The 20,806-nt window shown below is 43.7% G+C and overlaps 1 protein-coding gene across 1 annotated transcript in view; it reads right to left on the reverse strand.

The window, feature by feature from the left end:
• Nucleotides 1–20,806, reverse strand: part of ERN1 (endoplasmic reticulum to nucleus signaling 1) — a 109,700-nt gene that overhangs the window by 14,326 nt on the left and 74,568 nt on the right. Inside the window, 13 exon segments of the mRNA XM_043962751.1 lie at nucleotides 681–870; nucleotides 2,548–2,638; nucleotides 3,691–3,718; nucleotides 3,721–3,803; nucleotides 3,806–3,835; nucleotides 3,838–3,919; nucleotides 3,922–3,966; nucleotides 5,119–5,307; nucleotides 6,784–6,899; nucleotides 10,261–10,426; nucleotides 13,785–13,863; nucleotides 16,968–17,229; nucleotides 20,135–20,236. Coding sequence (XP_043818686.1) covers nucleotides 681–870; nucleotides 2,548–2,638; nucleotides 3,691–3,718; nucleotides 3,721–3,803; nucleotides 3,806–3,835; nucleotides 3,838–3,919; nucleotides 3,922–3,966; nucleotides 5,119–5,307; nucleotides 6,784–6,899; nucleotides 10,261–10,426; nucleotides 13,785–13,863; nucleotides 16,968–17,229; nucleotides 20,135–20,236 — 1,463 coding nt within the window.

Raw genomic sequence — 20,806 nt, forward strand, 5'->3', positions numbered from 1 at the left:
ATACATGGTTGGGAACAGAGTGTGACTGTATTACTGTTCAACTGGACCACTAGGTGACGCCACAGTACACAGAGCAACAGGTCTGGATCCAGGAAGACTCATATAGCTGAGTTTAAATTTGTCCTCGAACACTTACTAGCTGTGTGACCCTAGGCAAAGCACTTAACCGTGTTTGCCTCAGTTTTCTCACCTGTAAAATGAGCTGGAGAAGGAAAGGAAAAGCCACTCTAGTATTTCTGCCAAGAAAACCCCAAATGGGGTCATGAAGAGTCAGATACAATTGAAAAAGACTGAATAAATTTCTGTTCGGTATCACCAATAATAAACCAATAGAAATGAAATTTTTAAAATCAATACTCTTGTTTTTTTCCAATATGATAAGAGAGAGAGAGAGAAAATAGATTTCTGTTAATTAAAAAATGTTTTTTAAGAGATGGGCGAAGGGAGTGCTACGGATGTGGAATGCTGCATACACTTTCAGATGAGTTCCCTGTATTGTTGGTTTTACTTTGCTGATACAAAACACCTCTCTTAGAGTTAATGGGAAGTTCATCCGTCTTTGTAATGTAAAAACAAAACTTACAACAATATAATTTCTAAAACCAGTATCTGGGTGAATGACAAAGCTGAACCCCTTCCTCACCCCCCCCCCAGGGAGGGGACTGGAGTGGCAAAGCTACCTCTTGCAAAGTGGCTGCACACAGTTCAATAGCAATATATTGGAACTGACGGTCTCGCTCTGTGCAGAAATAGCGAATCACATTAGGATGCTCATCTGATTCCCGAAGCAGCTGCACCTCACGGTCTGCAAAACTGAAGCACTCTGGGAGTATCCTTTTCACTGCCACAGCCCGGTTGTCAAACATCCCCCTGGAGAGAGAAAAAAAAAAAAAGTACAAGGTTTGCCCCTTGAAAGAGTAGGTGCAGTGGATAGAGTGCTAGTCCTGAGTTCAAATCTGACCTCAGATACTTATTAGCTCTGTAATTCTGGGCAAGTCACTTCACCCTATTTACTTCAGTTTCCTCATCAACAAATTGAACTGGAGAAGGATGTGGCAAACCACTCCAGTTATCTCTGCTAAGAAAACCCCAAATGGAGTCATGAAGAGTAGGGCAAGACTGAAAAGACTGAACAACAACAAATGTGCCAGGTACCGTGCTAAATGCTAGGGATTAAAAAAGAGTGCGAGAGAGACAAAAGACAGTCCCTGCCCTCAACAAGCAAACAAGTACATATAAACAGGCTATATACAAGATAAATAAAAAAATAATTAACAGAGGGAAGGTGCTAGAATTAAGAGGTATTGGGAAAGGCTTCTTGTAGCAGATGGGATTTTAGGTGACACTTTAAAGAAGCCAGAGAAGTCATTAGGCAAAGTTGAGGAGGGAGAATATTCCAGGCATGGAGGACAGCTAGCAAGAATGCCCAGAGCCGAGAGATGGGGTGTCTTGTTTGTGAAACAGCCCGGAGGCCAATGTCACTGGACTGAAGAATAAAGAATAAGAAAAGCAGAAAGATAAGGAAGCTGCCAGGTTCCGAAGGGCTTTCAAAGTCAAGCAGAAAAATTTATATTTGATTCGGGAGGTCATCAGGAGCCACTGGAATTTATTGAATAGGGGAGTGACATGGTCAGATGTGCACTTTAGGAAGAGCAGTATGACAGGTGAGTGGAGGATGGAATGCCTTGGGGAGAGACGTGGGGCAGGGAGACCCACCAGAAGACTGTTGTTAGTTCAGGCATGAAGTGACATGGGCGGTGGTAGTATTGAAGGAGAAAAAAAGGGGAATCTGTGAGAGATGTTACAAAGCTAAAATCGATGAACTTTTGGACATGCTGAATTGTTTGACATGTCCAGTAGGAAGCCGGGAGATGGGAGACTGGAAGCAAGAAGACAGGCTGGATAAATAGAAATGAGGATCATCTATATACATAGAACTGAATCCATGGGAGTGGATATGATCACCAAATAAAATAGGAGAGAATCCCTTTGCACTCGGCCCCAGACCACACCTAAAATATTATGTTCACTTCTGGCTATCACAGTTTAAGAAGGACAAGATAAGATAAGGCATTAAGATGGAGAGTGTCCAGAGAAACATAAGCTAAGGCTTCTGAGTCCATATCATATGAGGGTTGGCTGAAGAAACTGGGGTCACTTTGCCTAGAGGAGACTTGAGGTGGGGGGGAGAAGTGGGGAGAGACACACACTAGCTGGATTCAAAAAATCTGAAGCACTTCCATCCAAAGCGGGGATTAGACTTATTCTGATTGACACCAGAAGGCAAAACAAGACACAACAGATGGAAATTATAAAGAGGCTGATTTCTGCTTAATGTCAGGAAAACTTTCCCAACAATTAGAGATGTCCAAAAAATAGAATCGGTCTGTCCTTGGAGAGGTCTTCTAACAGAGGCCAGATGGTCCCTTGTCAGCTACATTTTAGTGGGTATGGGTCGGACTAGGTGACCACTGAGGTCCCTTGAAATTCTTAGCTTTTGTGGTGCTTGTGTCTCTGGACAGGGATGGGTCTCTCCACATCGCTTACCGGTATACGATCGTGCCTTCAGCTCCATGTCCCAAGACATCCTTTGGGCAAAAGGAAATTTTCCCAACCACCACCATGCTGGTCTCTTCATCTGTGCCAAAAGCATGACAAGAAAATATTACTTTAAACAAACCGAAAGAAAATCTCTGAGGTTAAAACAATATTTATTCTTTAAAGGTCAAGTCCTCCTAGTACAGTGCCTGGCACGAGGTATTTGCTTAGAAAATGACTTTTGACTTGTTGCTTTGACTTCCCCAAGAGGAGCCACACCTTGAGCTATTATTAGCGAGTACAGAAAGTATTAGATGGGAAAAGGGAGACAAAAGGAACTGGGTTTTCTAACTTGAGAGTGAAAGCCCTCTAAGTTGCTAACATTTGGCCCTGTATTACTCAATGTAACTCAATAAGCATTTATTAACTCCTTTACTTTATGGGGCCAACCCTGCTAATAATAATGAGCATCATTCAACATTGGATGAGATTGGTTCTCTGTCTCTTTCTTACCAACTGACTAGCCATGTGACTTTGGATAAGTTAATTTTCCTCTGCCAGCCTCAATTCTCTCGAGTATAAAATGGGAGGATTGACTAGATTGGTGTGTTTTTTTTAAAGGAGGCATGACCCCGCAAAGGATCTGTGAATATATTTCAGGAAAGGGTCTCTTGTCAACTTGCATAGGAAAAATATTATTATATACTTTATTTAAACATAACTGGTCTCCATTGTAATGCTCTTATTTTATTTTATGCCTCTAAAAACATTATTCTGAGAGGAAGGGTCCAAGACTTCACCAGAGAGCCTCCAAACGAGTTCATGACACAACAAAGGTTTAAGGACTCATGGACTATGATTTCCAAGGTCTCTCGTGGCCCTAAATTTCTCTGCCTCCAGTACTTTTTCCACCAGAAGATTCCCAGCACTGTGCCCCAAGATAACCAACTTCTAACTTCCAGTCCTTGGAGAACAAATAATGGAAGAAGGTACAGAGATGACTCCAAGACTTCTCCTGGAAAGGAAGTGGAGGTAGTGGAGGACCGAGTTCCCAATCTATGCTTGAACAACCCCTGGGGGAATTACATTTTACAATTCCCCTAGCTGGTATTGATTAGAAAAGATGTCTTTAGAAAACGAAATCTGGTTTACCGTCCTCATCTCTGCTCAGTGGTGATGCCTGCTGCTGACCTTGGAAGCTGAGTTGCTGGAATGTTGAGAGTGGTTGGAGCCCTTGGGGGACATGGTGGGACTGCTGGGGGCGAGCTCTCTGTGTGCAAACCAGCAGAGGTATCAGGAAATCCGAGTCCTGAGCCAGGTCACTGGGAGGTTGGAAAGGAAGCTGCTGTTGTTGCAGCTGCTGGATCCCTCTCTTCCAGCTGCCCTCTGAAACTGCTGGTGCTGGAGCTGCTGCTGCTGGTGCATGCTCTGGGGAGAAATACACACACACCCCAGGACTTAGTAGGACAGACAGTGTTGCCTATTTATCCCCTTTCCCCCCAGAGAAATTGAGAAGGGCTGCTATGTGGAGGAAGGAATTGATATTCTTTGTGGCTACAGAAGGCACAGCTTGGACTCATGGATAGGAGTTAAATGGAAGGCATATTCAATATAAAGGAAAGAGAGGCAGTGTGGTGAGAGGCTAAAGAGACAACCCTGAAGCCAAGACTTGGGTTCAATCCCTACTACTGAGGCTGAGAGACCCTGGGTAAGTCACTTAACCTCTCAGTGCTCTAGGAAACTCATTAAGACTCTAAGTTGTAGAGAAGGGGCCAACCTGCACTGGTAAAGAAATTTTCCCTACCTGGGAGAACTCCCAGGTCCAATTTCTATCCCTACCCTACAAAGAAAAAAACAATTTGAGCAGCCTCAAAGTAAAGCAGGTTAGCCCAGGGAGAAATGAGCAACATGTCCCTGGAGGTGTTCAGATGGAGGTGAGATGAGCACCTGTGGGACAGTAACAGCAATATTGTATAAGGACCAACTGTGAATGACTTAGCTATTCTGAGCAATATAAGGATCTGAGACAATTCTGAGGAACTTATGATGAAAAAATGCTGTCTATCTGCAGAGAAAGAACTCATGGAGTCTGAATGCAGACTGAAGTATTTTTTTTTTACTTTGTTTTTTCTTGTTTTTTTTTTCTTTTCTTTTCGGTCTTTGTTTTCTTTCACTATATGACTAATTTGGAAATATGTCTTGCATGACTGCAGTGGTAATAACCTATATCAAACTGCCTGCCTTCTCAATAAGGAACAAAGGGAAGGAGGGAGGAGAGAATTTGGAACTCAAAATTTTTTAAAAACCAATGTTAAAAATTGTTTTTACATGTAATTGTAAAATACTAAATAAATGATTTAAAAAAGAAAAAAGTGAGAGTAATCACTAAGCTGGATGGAAAGGTACCTTTTAGCTCTAAGACTGATTCACTTTCATTCATTCATTCATTCATTCATTCATTCATTCATTCATTCATTCAGCAACCAACAATCACTGCTCTGATGCTAAGGGGCAAAGAGACTGCCAATTAGAAAAGCAGAACAAACAGAAAGAAACTAGCCCAAAGAGACGGGACCTTACCATTGGGTAGGTGATGACAAAGGCGACCCATCCAATAAGAAGGAAGGTACACAGGATGATTGTAGCCATGTCCTTCAGTATGGAGTCCACTGCTGCCTCTGTTTTTACTGGGGTTCGAGTGAATTCAATATCTTGATGAGTGGTAGGAGTTGGTTCTTCTGTGTCCCGGTCAACTATTTTGATTACCTTCTATAGGAGAGAGGGTCTACTTCACTGCAAAAACCCCTTTCCCAGTGCCAAAGCTTTGAGAGCTAACGACAAGTCACTATTTGCTTCTGGGCTTCCCTCTGACAACCTATGGGCCTCTGCAACTTTACTGGTTACTATCTGCATAAGTGATAGAAACTTGAACCTTCCACAGCATCAAACAAATGAATCCACTCCATGCTCTGGAATCTTACCAGCACTTGGGGCTTTTCAATCTCTTGGAGGAAAACTTAACCCAATTCCTTACTATCACCCTTTACTTTTTTGTTTGTTTTGCTTTGGTGAGGCAATTGGGGTTAAGTGATTTGCCTAGGGTCATACAGCTAGTAAGTGTTAAGTGTCTGAGGCCGGATTTGAACTCAGGTACTCCTGGCTCCAGGGTCAGTGCTCTATCCACTGTGCCACCTAGCTGCCCCTATTTTTAAATCATAAGAATTATATTTTCTAGCCATCAATCAACTCCAATACTAGACTTTGATGTTATTCACTACAATGCTCACCTTCTCCAGGCTCTGCCCGTAGCAGGGAGCCAGTTTCTAAGTTTAACTGGCACCATTTGCAGATGAGAATGGGCAAGACACCTTTGAAAATGACAAGTCTTCTGGATGGAAATCAAATTAGCTTGAGTTCAATTCTCACCACCAATGCTTACTAGGGATTCGTCCCAAAGGCATATCAGGGCCTCAGTTTCTTCATATGTAAAATGGGGATAATAATATCTATAGCACTTACCTCCAATACAGTGAGGAGTAAATGGGATAATCTGTGTAAAGTGCTTTGCAAGTCTTAAAGCATCATCTAAATGTCAGCTATTTAACAGTGTTTTTCTGAGCTGTTCTTTCCCAGAGACAAGGAAGAATAAATACCAGTTTTTTTCTCTCCTTTTCAATGCATCCTTTATACAACTGCCAGGATAAACTTCCCCCAATCCTGCTTTTACCATGTCACTCCCCACTTCAAAAACCTACCATAGCTCCCTATTTTCTTCCACGTCAGATCTAGTTTTGGGTAGTGGATAACCCTCCATTTATCCAACTTTATTTCCTACTATTCCACAATAAGCACCCTCAGCTTTAGGGAGGCCTGTCTTTCTACTGTCTTAGGAACATGACATGCTCATTCCCACCTGCTTTTCTTAATGTCATTTCCCCCACTTTGGATGCCACCACTATATGACTATATAGTCAGATCCAAGTCTCACCTCTTCCATGAAGCCTTCCCTGAATGTCCCAACCTTTGCCAATCACCCTCTCCTCTGATCTCCTGCCTTTTTTATTATGTTTTCACAGGCTGAGACTTATCTCCTTCCCCAAACAGCCTGGGAGCTCCAAGGCCAGAGGCCACATCTTATTTAGCCTTTGTTTTGTCTGTAGCTATACTTCACTGCACCTAAAATAGCATTGTATGCAGAATAGGTATGCAGAAAACACGAGCTAACTGAGTCTTTCATTCACCAACCTCCTCAAAACTCTTCTCTGAATCAGCGTGGATCACATTTTCAGGATGTCTGGGAAGTTTGTTGGGGAATTTCTCCAGGACTGTGGTAGAAGCAGATAGGGGGATCTCATGATGCCCTGAGAGAGAAAACAAGAGTATTTTATAGGTGAATAACGTCTTACTGTTGTTATAGTTTTATCATATTATTAAAGTTTTCACTTCTCCTACCTTCAGGGGCCTTTGAACCACACTTTGAGAACCATTGGACTAAGGCGTAGAGGATATAGTATAGGATCTTGCTGTGTTTGTTCATTACAAACGAATGAAGGAAGGAACAAATGAACAAACTAATGAATGAATAAAGCATTTGTCTTAGTTCAATTAAAGACTCTCAACAAAAAATCTCCCTGGCAAACTGTAAAGTCATATAAATTATTTGCCAGCTGTAACGACAAAGACAGGGCAGTTAGGTAGTGCACTGGATAGAGCACTGGGCTTGAAGTCAGGAAGACTCATTGTGGTGAGTTCAAATTTGACCTCAGACACTTTCTAGCTGTGTCACCCTGGGCAAGTCACTTAACCTTGTTTGCCTCAGTTCCTTATTTATAAAATGAGATGGGGGCAGCTAGGTGGCACAGTGGATGAGGCACTGGCCCTGGATTCAGGAGGACCTGAATTCAAATCCAGCCTCAGACACTTGACACTTACTAGCTGTGTGACCTTGGGCAAGTCACTTAACTCTCATTGCCCCACAAAAAAAAATTGCCTCACAAAAAACAAAAACAACAACCAAAAAACCAAAACAAAACAAAACAAAAATGAGATGGAGTATTCATTAGCAAAATACTCCAGGGTCTTTGCCAAGAAAACCCCAAATGCGGCCATGAAGAGTCAGACATGACTGAAAAATGACTAAGATAACTTTGTTCAGCAATTCTGTAAGTATAAATATCAAAAGAGGCACAAATGATAGCTCTTCTCTCTCCCCAGTCTGAAGGCTCTTTATTCTATCTACCATGGCCCTCCTGCCCTCTTCTAATTGTCAGTTGGCGAAGAAACTACAGTGTAAGACTGTGTGTTAGACCTGAAAGTAAGTGAAAGATATTCCTTTGAGTTGGCTAGAACTCAACTTCTGACTAATCCTTTCATTTGTAATGTTATAAAAGGAGACTAGAACCCCGAGTGAAAGGATGGCCTGTTGTTCTGTAAGTCACTAATAAGTAGGGGTTGTTCTCTCCCCAAAATAGGAGGAGGAGTTAGACAATAAAAGGTTAAGGCTAGAGGGGTGGCTAGGTGGTCCAGTGGAGAGAGTGCTGGGCCTAGAGTCAGGAATATTCATCTTCCTGAGTTCTGATATTTACTAGCTGTGTGACCCTGGTTAAGTCATTTAACTCCATTTGCCTCAGTTTCCTCATCTGTAAATTGAGCTGGTGAAGGAAATGGCAAACCATCTTTGCCAAGAAAACCTCAAATGGGGTCAGGAAGAGTTGGACGTGACTGAAACCGACTGAACAACACAATTCTGATAAGGGGTCCACAGACTTCACCACACTGCCAAAGAAACCCATAACATAAAAAATGGTCAAGACCTGCCTTAAATGCTTCTTGACTGATCTTGTAATTTTTTGTAATTGAGATCTGAATGTTCGGTAACCATTCTACAATAGGTTACAATGGGTTTGTAAATCTGCTTTTGTCCACTAGAGGTCAGTATGTTACTACCTAAATTCCCCCCACCCCTTCCCAGAATGCCCAACCCCTCCCCCATCACACCCTGGGCAGGTAAGGGCAATGACCAATGAGTAAAAGCCCCCTCCCCCCCATGGAGAGTTGAACCACCCAGGACGAACAGGCAAGGATGTGTTACAATCTCATTAGGCTCTTTCCTCCCCAAACCCACCCCTCTTTCAAACATCTCCATTTCTGCTGAGGGCACCAGCCCCCTTCCAGGTAGGAATTCTGGTGCCCCCCTTTCTTCCTCACCTACACTCTCCCCACATATCCAAGAAGGGGCCAAATCTTCCTTTTTGGGGGGGGGGCGGTGAGGCAATTGGGGTTAAGTGACTTGCCCAGGGTCACACAGCTAGTAAGTGTCAAGTATCTGAGGCTGGATTTGAACTCAGGTCCTCCTGAATCCAGGGCCAGTGCTCTATCCACTGCGCCACCTAGCTGCCCCTCAAATCTTCCATTTTCTAACATCTCTCACATCCAGCCCTTTCTGTCTACTCACACAGGCTACAACCCTGGTTGCCTGGACTATTGCAATGCACTGGCTGGCCCCCCATGCCTGGAATGTTCTCCTCTCTCCCATTTGCCTCCCGGCTGCCCTAAAAGCCTTCAAGATGCAGGTTAAATCCCACCTTTGGCAGGAACATTTACCCCATCTGTGCTGCCCTTTCCTCCAAGAGCTCCTTCGCTCTACATTGTATATCTTGTATGTACAGCTCTTTACATGTCGACTCCCCCGTTATAACATTCTTCCATAAGGGAAAGGGCCATGTTCTTGCCGTTCTTTCTATCCCCAGTGCCTGTTGTTGTTCATTTATGTCGGACTCTTTGTGATCCCATAAACCATACTGTCCATGGAGTTTTCTTTGCAAAGATAATGGGGTGGTTTGCCATTTCTTTCTTCAGTGGATTAAGGCAAAAAGAGGTTAAGGTCACACAGCTAGAAATGTCTGAGGCCACATTTGAAAATCAGTCTTTCCTGACACCCAGGGCCCAGCTTTCTATAGACAATGAGCCTCTAAGCTGTTACTCAGTGTCTAGCACATAGTAAATCCTTAATATTAACTCTTGTGACTTGGAGGATGTCCAATCCTCCACACACCTATCAAATTTTTCTTTTCAGTGCAGATGTGACCTCTATCCCTTCAGGTTTCTCCTATTTTCTCCCATTGCAAATACAACTTCAGCAGGCCGATCCCTGATACACTTTAGTATTACATAAATAAAGATACAAAAAAATGGAAAGATAGATGGATAGATATATATAGATGATAGAAAGATATAGATAGGTATAAAGATACGGATAGAGATAGATATAGATGACAGACGATAGAAAGATTGATAGGCTGAAAGATAAACAGATATAGATGATAGACAACAGATAAAAATATGAAGAAAAAACAATAAAGTTGGATAGATAGATGGATAGACAATATACAAAAAGATAGATAGGGGCGGCTAGGTGGCGCAGTGGATAGAGCATCGGCCCTGGAGTCAGGAGTACCTGAGTTCAAATCCAGCCTCAGACACTTAACACTTATTAGCTGTGTGACCCTGGGCAAGTCACTTAACCCCAATTGCCTCACTAAAAAAAAAAAAAAGATATAGATAGGTATATTGATATATAGATATGGATAGAGATGGCTATACATGATAGACAATGGAAAGATAGACAGACAGGTGGCAAATACCCCAGCGTTTTTGACAGATGAAATGTACAAGCTAAACAAGTTTGGAGACCACCAGACTACATTGTGGCCTCTTTCTTACCTATGAGAAGCCAATAATTGGTCCAGTAGTTGAGTTTGTTCTTGCCTTTGATTCCAAAGTCAATGTTCAGGTCTACACTGGGGGTGATCACACATTCTTCATTACTTTTGATTGTGACACCGTCTGTCTGGGGGCCTTCCAGTTGGGGAAAGGCACTACCTCGAGGCTGTGAAGATAGAAGCCAAGAAGAAGGTGAGGCTCAGGGAACAGTTTTTCAGAATACACAAAGAACCCACGGGGTTGGGAGTTAACTGGTGAACTACAACCCCTGAGGGACCTGAAAAGGAATGCAGTGGAGGGTAAAGGATCCTGGACTTGGAACCAGGAGAGTCCTGAAGTCATAGGTTTGAATCCTAGCTCTGACATGAGTTTCATGACCTTGGGCAAATCCCCTCCCCCTACCTTCTGAGCCTCAGTTCTCTCATTGTACAACATTTCCACTGCCTACCCTTCAAGGACTGTTGAGAGGCAAATGCTATTATCACCTCTTTCAACATCTGATCTATCTGGCATGGATAGAGTCCAGAGGATCATGGACCTAGAATTGGAACAGACCTTAGAGGTTGTCTGGTCCAACCCCCTCATTTTACAAATGAGGAAACTGAGGCACAAGGAACAGAAGTGACTTCTCTAAGGTCACAAAGGCAATACGCATCAGACGTGACAAACCGAACCCAGCTCTTTGGACTCTGCAGCTAGGGCTCTTTCTTATTATGGTTTGTAAAACACCTAACAGATCTTTTTGTTTGACCTTCACAACAGCCCAAGGAGATAATGTCTATTGGTATGACTGTACTGATTTTATGTATGGCTGGGGAACTAAGTCTTAGAGAGGTAAAGTGACTTTTGGCTTTTGATCCATAGCAAATACTAAGAGTCAGAGGCAGGATTCAAAACCGAGGATTTTCCAGACTTCAGATCCAGGGCTCTTTCTATTACCTCATGCAGCTTCTTACAAATAGCACACTACATATTTGTTGTTGTTGAGTTGCTTTAGTCATACCCAACTCTCCGTGACCCCCTTTGGGGTTTTCTTGGCAAAGATGCTGGCGTGATTTGCCATTTCCTTTTCCCACTCATTTCACAGATGAGGAAACTGAGGCAAACAGGGTTAAGTGACTGGCCCAGGGTCATGCAGCTAGTCTAGTGCTCCACCCTCTGCATGGCCTAGCTGCCCAGAATACTACATATACAACATAATACTACATATGTGAAAGCAAGAACTCTATCTACATGCACTGATAAACTTCTACACTTAAGGTCAAGATCTCCAGGACTCATGATGAAAAAAACTCCTTAAGTAGGCTGGACTGTTTGCCATCAGGACAAGGCCTATCAAATGAGATTATATTTGTAAAGCCTTAAGCACAGTAGTAGTAGTAGTAGTAGTAGTAGTAGTAGTAGTAGTAGTAGTAGTAGTAGTAGTAGGCCTCCACCAGTCGCGGCATGACCATGGATCAGCGCCTTGAAGAAGCCACAGGCCAAGCGTGGCTGTGCAGTCTGATACAGGAGCCGCAGCTCCCGAGTGACTTATAACTGGTAACTGCCACATCCCGTGTTGTATCTATCCCATGAGGAGTAGCTGGAGTGTCCTCTCCAGGGCACTGTAGGTGCTTAAAAAATGCTTGCTTCCCTGCCCCCACCCCCCAACCCTGCTCTTCCTCTCCCTGCTCCCCATCATACATAGATAAGCAGGCCAGCTTGGAGACCAAACCTCTTGAAGAAAAGCCCAGGAGGCAGTGCCTTAAATACTGACTCTTTGGAGGCACAGTGAATAGAGAGTGATACTCACAGTCAGGAAGATCTGAGTTTGAATCTTGCCTCAGCAATATACTAACTGTATGACCCTGGGCAAGTCACTTAACCTGTCTTGGCTTCAGTTTACACATCCATAGAATGGGTGTGGGGGTTGGGCTTCAGATCTGAAGGCCTTTATAATCCCTTCTGGCTCAAAATCTATAATCCTATAGCTGCAGTAATAGTAGTAGTAATAGTAATGGCAGACTGTATACAATGTTTTAAAGTGTTTTGCAAATATTATCTCACTTGTTTCAGGTCTGCATTCCTATATAAATGGCACTGAACTTTTCCAATTTTACACATCTTGCTAGTGAAAGTAATAACTCTTCAGGGACAGCTAGGTGGCTTGGTGGATACAGCATAAGCCTTGGAATCAGGAGGACCTGAGTTCAAATCCAGTCTCAGATACTAACTAGCTGTGTGATCTTGGTCAAGTTACTTAACCATGAATGCAGAAAGAGAAAGAAAGAAAGAAAGAAAGAAAAGAAAGAAAGAAAAGAAAGAAGAAAGAAAGAAAGAAAGAAAGAAAGAAAGAAAGAGAGAGAGAGAGAGAGAGAGGGAGGGAGGGAGGGAGGGAGGGAGGGAGGGAGGGTAGGGAGGGAGGGAGGGAGGGAGGGCGGAGGAAGGAAGGAAGGAAGGAAGGAAGGAAGGAAGGAAGGAAGGAAGGAAGGAAGGAAGGAAGGAAGGAAGGAAGGAAGGAAGGAAGGAAGGAAGGAAGGAAGGAAGGAAGGAAGGAGGAAGGAAGGAGGAAGGAAGGACGGAAGGAAGGAAGGCAGGAAGGAAGGAAGGAAGGAAGGAAGGAAGGAAGGAAGAACTCTTATGACAAGCTGACATCACTGAACTCCATCCAGCGTAGTTGGAGATCTGGGTGCTCTGGTTAATTGAGAGTTGTCAGACCACTGGTTACTTAATCTTCCCAGAATTACATCCAACCAAACAGGCAACACTAAACTACAATGGACACATTTAATCTTCCATTTAATCCAGCCCTAGTGGATAACTGCCCAATTTCTGTGCTTGATGTTTCTGCCTTGCTCTGGATTCTTCGGGCAAATCCCCTATCTTTCTGAGCCTCATTTTCTTGATCTGAGGGGCGAAAAGCAGGGATATTCTCAAGAGGACTCATGCTTCCTGTTGGGGTTGGGCCAGATAATCTCTGAGATCAATGTGTCTCTTCCCAATCTTCCTTCAAGCTTGGACATGATTCTCTTCTATTTAAAAAGCACATCAGTATCCTGTATTGGCCCAGGGTGCTGCTGTTAGAAATGATAAACCTTGTGCAATAGTGATGATAAAGTGGAGGAAATTGGGCTGAACGTCTGACATACCCTAAGATTCTTAACCAGCTGTGTGACCCCTAGGCAGTCATTTCACCCTGATTGCCTCAGTTTTTTCATCTGTTAAAATGAGCTAGAGAAGGAAAATGGAAAACCACTCCAGGCTCTTTGCCAAGAAAACCCCAAATACAGTCACCGAGAGTCTGGCATAACAAACCTCCTAGGGTTGTTGTGAGGATCAAATGAGATCATTGTAAAGCATTTAGTATGGTGCTGGCCACTGTACACCCCTATGTAAATGTTGGCTTATAATTATGATGCCTTTGAAATAGCTGCCTGTATGTCCCAGCCTTGGTGAGAGAGGGAGACCCTGTCTTAAATAATAATAATGATAATAATAATATAATAATATGTCACGCTATAAGCTAGATGTTGGACTCACCTTACCACAATAGCAACTCCTTCATGGACCATCGACGGGGAGGCATACAGGCTGGTGGAATATCTCCCAACATACAGGGTGGGCCTAAGAGAAAAGAAGGGACAGAGGATAAAAGGTAGAAATGTAAAGCATCTTCAAATCACAGGCATCAAGCCTGTGGTCTCCAGGCTGAGTGAGGCCCACAGCACTCTTGAGTGTGGCCTGACCCAGATTAAAATGTACTTCCTATATGATTTTAATGTGTTGATGTACTAAAAAAAAAGGCAGCTAGGTGGCACAGTGGATAGAGTGTTGGGCCTTTAGTCAGGAAGACTCATCTTCCTGAGTTCAATGGACTCAGACACTTGCTAGCTGTGTGACCCTGGACTAGTCTGCCTCAGTCTTCCTCACTGTAAAATGAACTGGAGAAGGAAATGGCAAACTACTCCCAGTATCTCTGCCAAGAAAACCCGCAAAAAAGGTCACGAAGAGTCAGGCGCTAGTGAAAAGTGACTAAAAACCAACACTAATAAAAAAAAGAAATAAATAAATGTGATTCTGTAAGTCAATATGTGGTCCTCAGGGATCCATATGTATTTTGTTTCTCCTGTTTCTATATGAGTTTGATACCACCCTCTAAATGATTCATTTGCCAGGTGAACATGAATGGGTTCATTCTGTTGGGAGAAAGGAATGTAAATAGAAAAAATCATTTCCTCCCAAAGAAAAAGCACAAATACAATCAATTTGACATTCATTCCACTTTCTCCCCTATTTGGGGGGGATAATCGAGGACATGCCCAGGGTCACACAGCTAATAAGTGTCTGAGGTTGGACTTGAATTCAGGTCCACCTGACTTCAAGGCCCTGTGCCACCTAGCTGCCCCAACATTCCCACTTTCAACAAGCATTCATTAAATGCATATTGCCTGACACACAGTAGGCACTTACTAAATGTTTACTGAATTGAATTGATTTTATAAATAAAGAGTTCCTGCCCCTCAGGAAAACTTCTACACTGCAGTATGGGGGAAAAGAGACCATAGAGAGAGGGTCAGTACAAGAGACAGGACAGGAGCTAGCCCCTGTGGCTTCATTAGTATAGGGTGGGGTGAGGCCTCTCTACCAAGGGAGTCGGTACCTTCTCTGTAACTGGTGGTCTTGGAAATTTCTGCCTAGGACACAGAGAAGCTGAAGTGATTTACCCAGCACACATGCTAGTCTGTGTCCGAGGCAGCCAAATCTTTGTGGTCAAATCTCTATCGACTATACCCTCCAATGCCTCTCCCAACGCAATACACAAAGTAATTGTTTTTGGTAAGGGGGCATTTCAACTAATAGGCCAGCTGAACTAGAATAAAGAACATACAAAAAAGGGACGTAATTGTGAAGTTCAGTCTGGATAGACTAGTGTGGAGCCAGACAGAAGGGGCTGTGAATCTCAGCTCTATTCCCTCCCTTGCTGTTTGACCCTGGACAAGTCAATCTCACTTTCCTGGGCCCTTGATTTTCTCACCTCTAAGACAGAAGCTAATCCTCCTTGCCAGCTAAATCACAGGGTCATTTCTGGGGAGCGTGCTTTGAAAAGCACCCCCTCTCGGGTAAGCGGTGGGGGTCAATGAGTGGAAGGGAGAGAGTGAACACTTGCAGAGTTCAGGGAAGGGAGCCATCACCATGGGCTTGAGCTGAGAGAAAGGTTTAGGACCAGCCCTTGAAAGATGAGATTTGGGGGCAGCTAGGTGGCGCAGTGGATAGAGCACCGGCCCTGGAGTCAGGAGTACCTGAGTTCAAATCCAGCCTCAGACACTTAACACTTACTAGCTGTGTGACCCTGGGCAAGTCACTTAACCCCAATTGCCTCACTAAAAAAAAAAAAAGATGAGATTTGGAAAAGTGAGAGGGGCAAAAGCCAGGTGGTGAGGAGGAGTAGAGGGATCTGGCATCATGGAGTGTGGCCTAAGATCCTCACCTGCCAGGAGGAGCCAAGTAGCCTCATGGATTCAGAGTCAGGTCATCTGAGCCTGAGTCTTGTTTCTGCCATCAGGTATCTGGGAGACATCCTCTCTAGGCCCATAAAACACTTAGAAACTTCCTTACTTGAGTGGCCTTACTGCCCTCCCCATCCCATCCCCAGTGGTAGTTGACAAGTTAATTGAAAGTAGTAGAAATATTATATATATATATATATGTATATAAAATGATTCAATAAATAATTATATATAATATATATGTACACACACAATTTAATAAATAAGTAAGAAGCAGAAAGAACAGAAGATTGGAAAGTCAAAGGATCTGGGTTCAAGTCCCAGTTTTGCTCCTTAATGATGAACCCCTATGCATCTCACTTAACTTGACTCTGGGCCTCAGTTACTTTATTTGTAGAACAGAAATAAGACTTGTGCTAGCCTCTTTCTCACACGGCGTTGCTGTGAGGATTGAGAACTGGAAATAGCGGGACAATAAGGGTGACAAGAGTTGTCTTGTTCCAAAGTTTCGATCAGGTAGGTGACACAGTGAATAGAGAAAATGATGGAGCTGGAGTTGGAATCAGGAAGACCTGAGTTCAAATCTGACCTTAGCCACTGGCTGTGTGATTCTGGACAAATCACTTAATATCTGCTGCCTCAGTTTCCTCATCCAAAAAGTGAGGATAATAACAGCACTTATCTCCTAGTGTTGTTGTGAAAATGAAATAATAATCTCAGAGCACTTAGCACAGTGCCTAGAACATAGTAAGCACTGTATAAATGTTAGCTGTTCAGTCATCAGTTGTGTCTGACTCTTTGTGACCCCATTCGAGGTTTTTTTGGCAGAGATCCTGGAGTGGTTTGCCATTTCCTACTCTAGCTCATTTTACAGATGAGTAAACTGAGGCAAACAGGGTGAAGTGATTTGCCCAGGGTCACACACCTAGTAAGTGTCTAAGGCCAGATTTGAATGCAGGTCTTTCTGACTCCAGGTCTGTTGCTCTATCCACTAAGCCACTGCCATAAATATTAGTTGCTGTTAAATACGATAAATCTAATGCAATATGAGGTAACAAAATAGTATACTTTGTATAGCACTTCATTAAGTGCTAATATAAATGCTAGCTGCCACCACTGTCATCGTCATCATCATCATCGTCGTCATCGTCATCTTCCAGCAGAGAAAATCTGAACTTAAACCCCAAACCTCCCAGTTACCGACCTCCTACCCTGACTCACGTCAGTTTGCTCTTGGTTTCGGTCTCCTTGGGGAAGGGGTATTTCCACTTGGTGATCCGCCCCACCTCCCCAGACATGAAGGTCAGATAGCGCAGCGTCTCCACCCCGACGTTGGTGTGCATCACCTTCTGCAGGCCCTCCCGATGCCAGATGTAGAAAGCCACCACCGGTGAGGCATAATTCTGAATCCACAAGACGTCTCCAGATTCACTGTCCACAGTCACCACCAGCCCGTCCCCATTGGACACGAAGTGGGACATCTCTGAAACAGGTAGAAACACACAAGGTCACATAGACTGTCAAGCCATCTCTGCACCCCCATCCTGTCCTCATTGGTGGCTACTGGGCATATGATATTAGCCCAGTTGGGAAAAACAAAAGATATGGGGCAGTAGGGTTTGCAGAGAGCAGACCTGGGGTCAAAGTCCAGCCCTTCCACTCATCGTTGATTAAAGCAGCTAGCTGGTACAGTGGATAGAGTTCTAGGCCTAGAGTTAGGAACATCTGAGTTTGAATTCTGTCTCAGACACTCAGTAGCCATGTGACCCTGGGCAAGTCATTTAACATCTCTCAGCCCCAGTCTCCTCAAGTATAAAATGGAGATAAGTAATAGCATCTACCCCACAGGGTTGTTGTGAAGATCAAACGAGATACTTGCAAAGAAAGCACTTAGCATAGTGCCTTGCATAGAGCAGGAGCTTCATAAATGCTTGCTTGCTTGCTTCCTTCCTTCCTTCCTCCCTCCCTCCCTTTCTTCTTTCCTTCCTTTCCTCCTGCCTGTGTGACCTTGGGCAAGCTGCTTAATTTCTCTGGGCCTCAGTTTTCTCCTCTCCAAAATGGAAAAATTAGACCACTTGGCCAATAAGACACCTCCCAGTTCTAATCTATGACATCATGATGTACCATATGATAACATTAAGAATTTTTGGATCTATTCTGACGTGGACATTTTCCCATCTTTCCAGAGAATCACTGGCATGAGCCCCACCAAGTCCATAAAATTAGGAAAGCCACCTGGTTCTCAAGAAAACAAACAAAAACAAGCTTGAGAAATGCCTGTGAATATGAAACGGGGGAGGTTTCCTCCCCAAGCCAATTTTCCAGGCAAAGTTCTTGACTGCTTTATTCCACAAATAAAGGCAAATGTCAAGGAAGCAGGCAACAGGGATGGGGAAGTCTGATTGGTCTTGATTTTTGCAGGCAAACTTAAAAAATTTAGCAAGCAGGGAGCAGCTAGGTGGTGCAGTGGATAAAGAACCAGCCCTGGATTCAGGAGGACCTGAGTTCAAATCTGCCCTCAGATACTTGACATTTACTAGCTGTATGATCCTGGGCAAGTCACTTAACCCTCACTGCCCCACAAAAGACTTCTAAAAAAAAACTGCATGCCACTTTTTTTCCCCAAAGTATTTTTTTTAAGTTTAATTTTTTTTTTTAATGAACAAAAATCTCTTTCCTTCCTACTCCCCACCACCACTGGGTGAAAACAACAACAACAAAACTCATTACAAACAGTCAAGCAAAACAAATTCCCACACTGACCATGTCCAAAAACAACAAAAAAAAGTCTTAGTCTGTATCTGTTAAGAGGTGAGTGGCGTGCTTCATTAAAGGTCCTTTGGCACTGTGGTTGGTTATAGTGTTGATCAGAGTTTTTAAGTCAACACTGTTTTTTAATTAAAAAAAAAAAAGATAGGCAAACTCCACTGAAAGAGAATGGCAGCCTGTTGCAATATCATTTAACCAACCGCCTGTGTGTAATGTTGCATTTCCACAAGGCCAGTTAACGGTGTTAGGTTTGAGATGGGGGAAGGAGTATTCATCTCCACACCCGTTATTAGGAATGGCAAAAAACTTTGTTCCTCCTTTCCATATCTAGCTCTGGTCAGCTAAGTCTCCTCTGACGCAGATCTCCCTCCTCCCCTACCTGAAGTTCTCAGTGTTCTCCACTGCAGCTCAAGAATTCTCTTCAATAGATTGTGTGATGGTTCTCCTTATTGGAGACAGTCGTAGGATCATAAACCCATAGCTGGAAGGGACGATAGAGGGGGGCCATCAACGTTAACCCCCTTGTTTTACAAATGAGGAAACTGGGGATCAGTGAGTTGCCCAGGGTCATACAGCTGACAAGTGACTGGGGCAGAATTTGAATTTGGGTCTTTTTGACCTCAGGTCCAATACCTGATCCCCAACACAAGAGATGTCAAATATAAGGCCCAAGACCCTCCTGGAGCCCACAACACTCCCAAGTACAGCCTGGACCAGATTGAAATTGTAGGTGAAAAATATTTAGCTAAAAGTACATCGTTTAGGGGGATAGGGGTGGTAGAGGTAATTGAGGTTAAGTGACTTGCCCAGGATCACAAGGCTAGCATGTGTCTGAGGCCAGATTTGAACTCTGGGCCTCCTGACTTGCTCAATCCACTGTACCCCCTCATGGCACCTGATAGCACCATATTTTAAAATTCAGTCACAATGCAGCCCCCAGGGATCCTTATGTATGATTTAGTGGCTGCCATTTCTATATGTTTGGCACCACTGAACTACACAAGATTTGGGAATCTGGACGTGAAAGAGACGTTGAAAACAACCCTATTTTTCTGTATTCAGATGCTAACCTTTCCCTCCTGGATCAAAAAAGAAAGACCAGCACCCCAAGTTCCACTTCTCTACCCCATGCTCCTTGAACTCCAGCCTTCATCCTCAGCTCTCCCACCCAGCCCAGAGTACTGGAAAGCCAGGCTCTGATAAGCAAGTTCTCATCTTATCTCAACATGCAACCAACCTTCCTTGCCCACCGGTAGGCCACCTCCACAACACCCCTTGGCCTGAACTCTGGCCTTTATTCTTATCTCCCCTCTTGACACACCCCCAACCAGACCTTGATCTCCACCCTCGAAAGCTATGCTTGCTCAGAACCAAGCCTCCAAGTCACTTCCCAGCTATCTTCACACCACACATACACCCACAGCCCCTCTTTTCCACCTTCCCTTTATGTGTTGTCTTTCCTTCCCCTACCCTGCCCCCACTCCCCCCTTAGAATGTAAGTTCCTTGAGGGCAAGGACTGTTTTGCTTGCTTGTATTTATATGTATAGTGCCTGGCCCATAGTACTGTCTGTCTGTCAGTCGGTCAGTCTGTCTATTATAGGCCCCCTCCAACTCTTACTGTACTCCACATCTTCTTCTGGTACAGTGGCCGCATAGTCAAAATAGGTAGCATTCCACCGAAGCTCTCGGCTCTTTGTATCATACATGGTGATGGTGTACTCTGGGGAGAGAAGTATTCATCAGAACCAGAAGAACAATAAGCAAAATGGCTCCAATAAATGTAGATGAAAATAGTACTAAAAGACATACAGGGGCAGCTAGGTGGCGCAGTGGATAGAGTACTGGCCCTGGATTCAGGAGTACCTGAGTTCAAATCCGGCCTCAGACACTTAACACTTACTAGCTGTGTGACCCTGGGCAAGTCACTTAACCCCCATTGCCTCACTTTGTTTTTTTGTTTTTTGGGTTTTTTTTTTTTTGCGGGGCAATGGGGGTTAAGTGACTTGCCCAGGGTCACACAGCTAGTAAGTGTTAAGTGTCTGAGGCCAGATTTGAATTCAGGTACTCCTGAATCCAGGGCTGGTGCTTTATCCACTGCGCCACCCAGCCGCCACCCCAATTGCCTCACTTTAAAAAAAAAAAAAAAGACATACAAATCCAGACCGAATCTAATAATCAATCTTGGTTCTAGAAGACCAAATGATGAAGCATGGTCCTCTCCTCAAGCTTGCTTACACTGTGAGGCCCAACTACTGTGTCACAACTATTGGTTTTGCTTGTTAGAAGAGTT

This window comes from Dromiciops gliroides, chromosome 4 (genome assembly GCF_019393635.1).
Source record: "Dromiciops gliroides isolate mDroGli1 chromosome 4, mDroGli1.pri, whole genome shotgun sequence".
In the NCBI taxonomy this organism is placed as follows: Eukaryota; Metazoa; Chordata; class Mammalia; order Microbiotheria; family Microbiotheriidae; genus Dromiciops; species Dromiciops gliroides.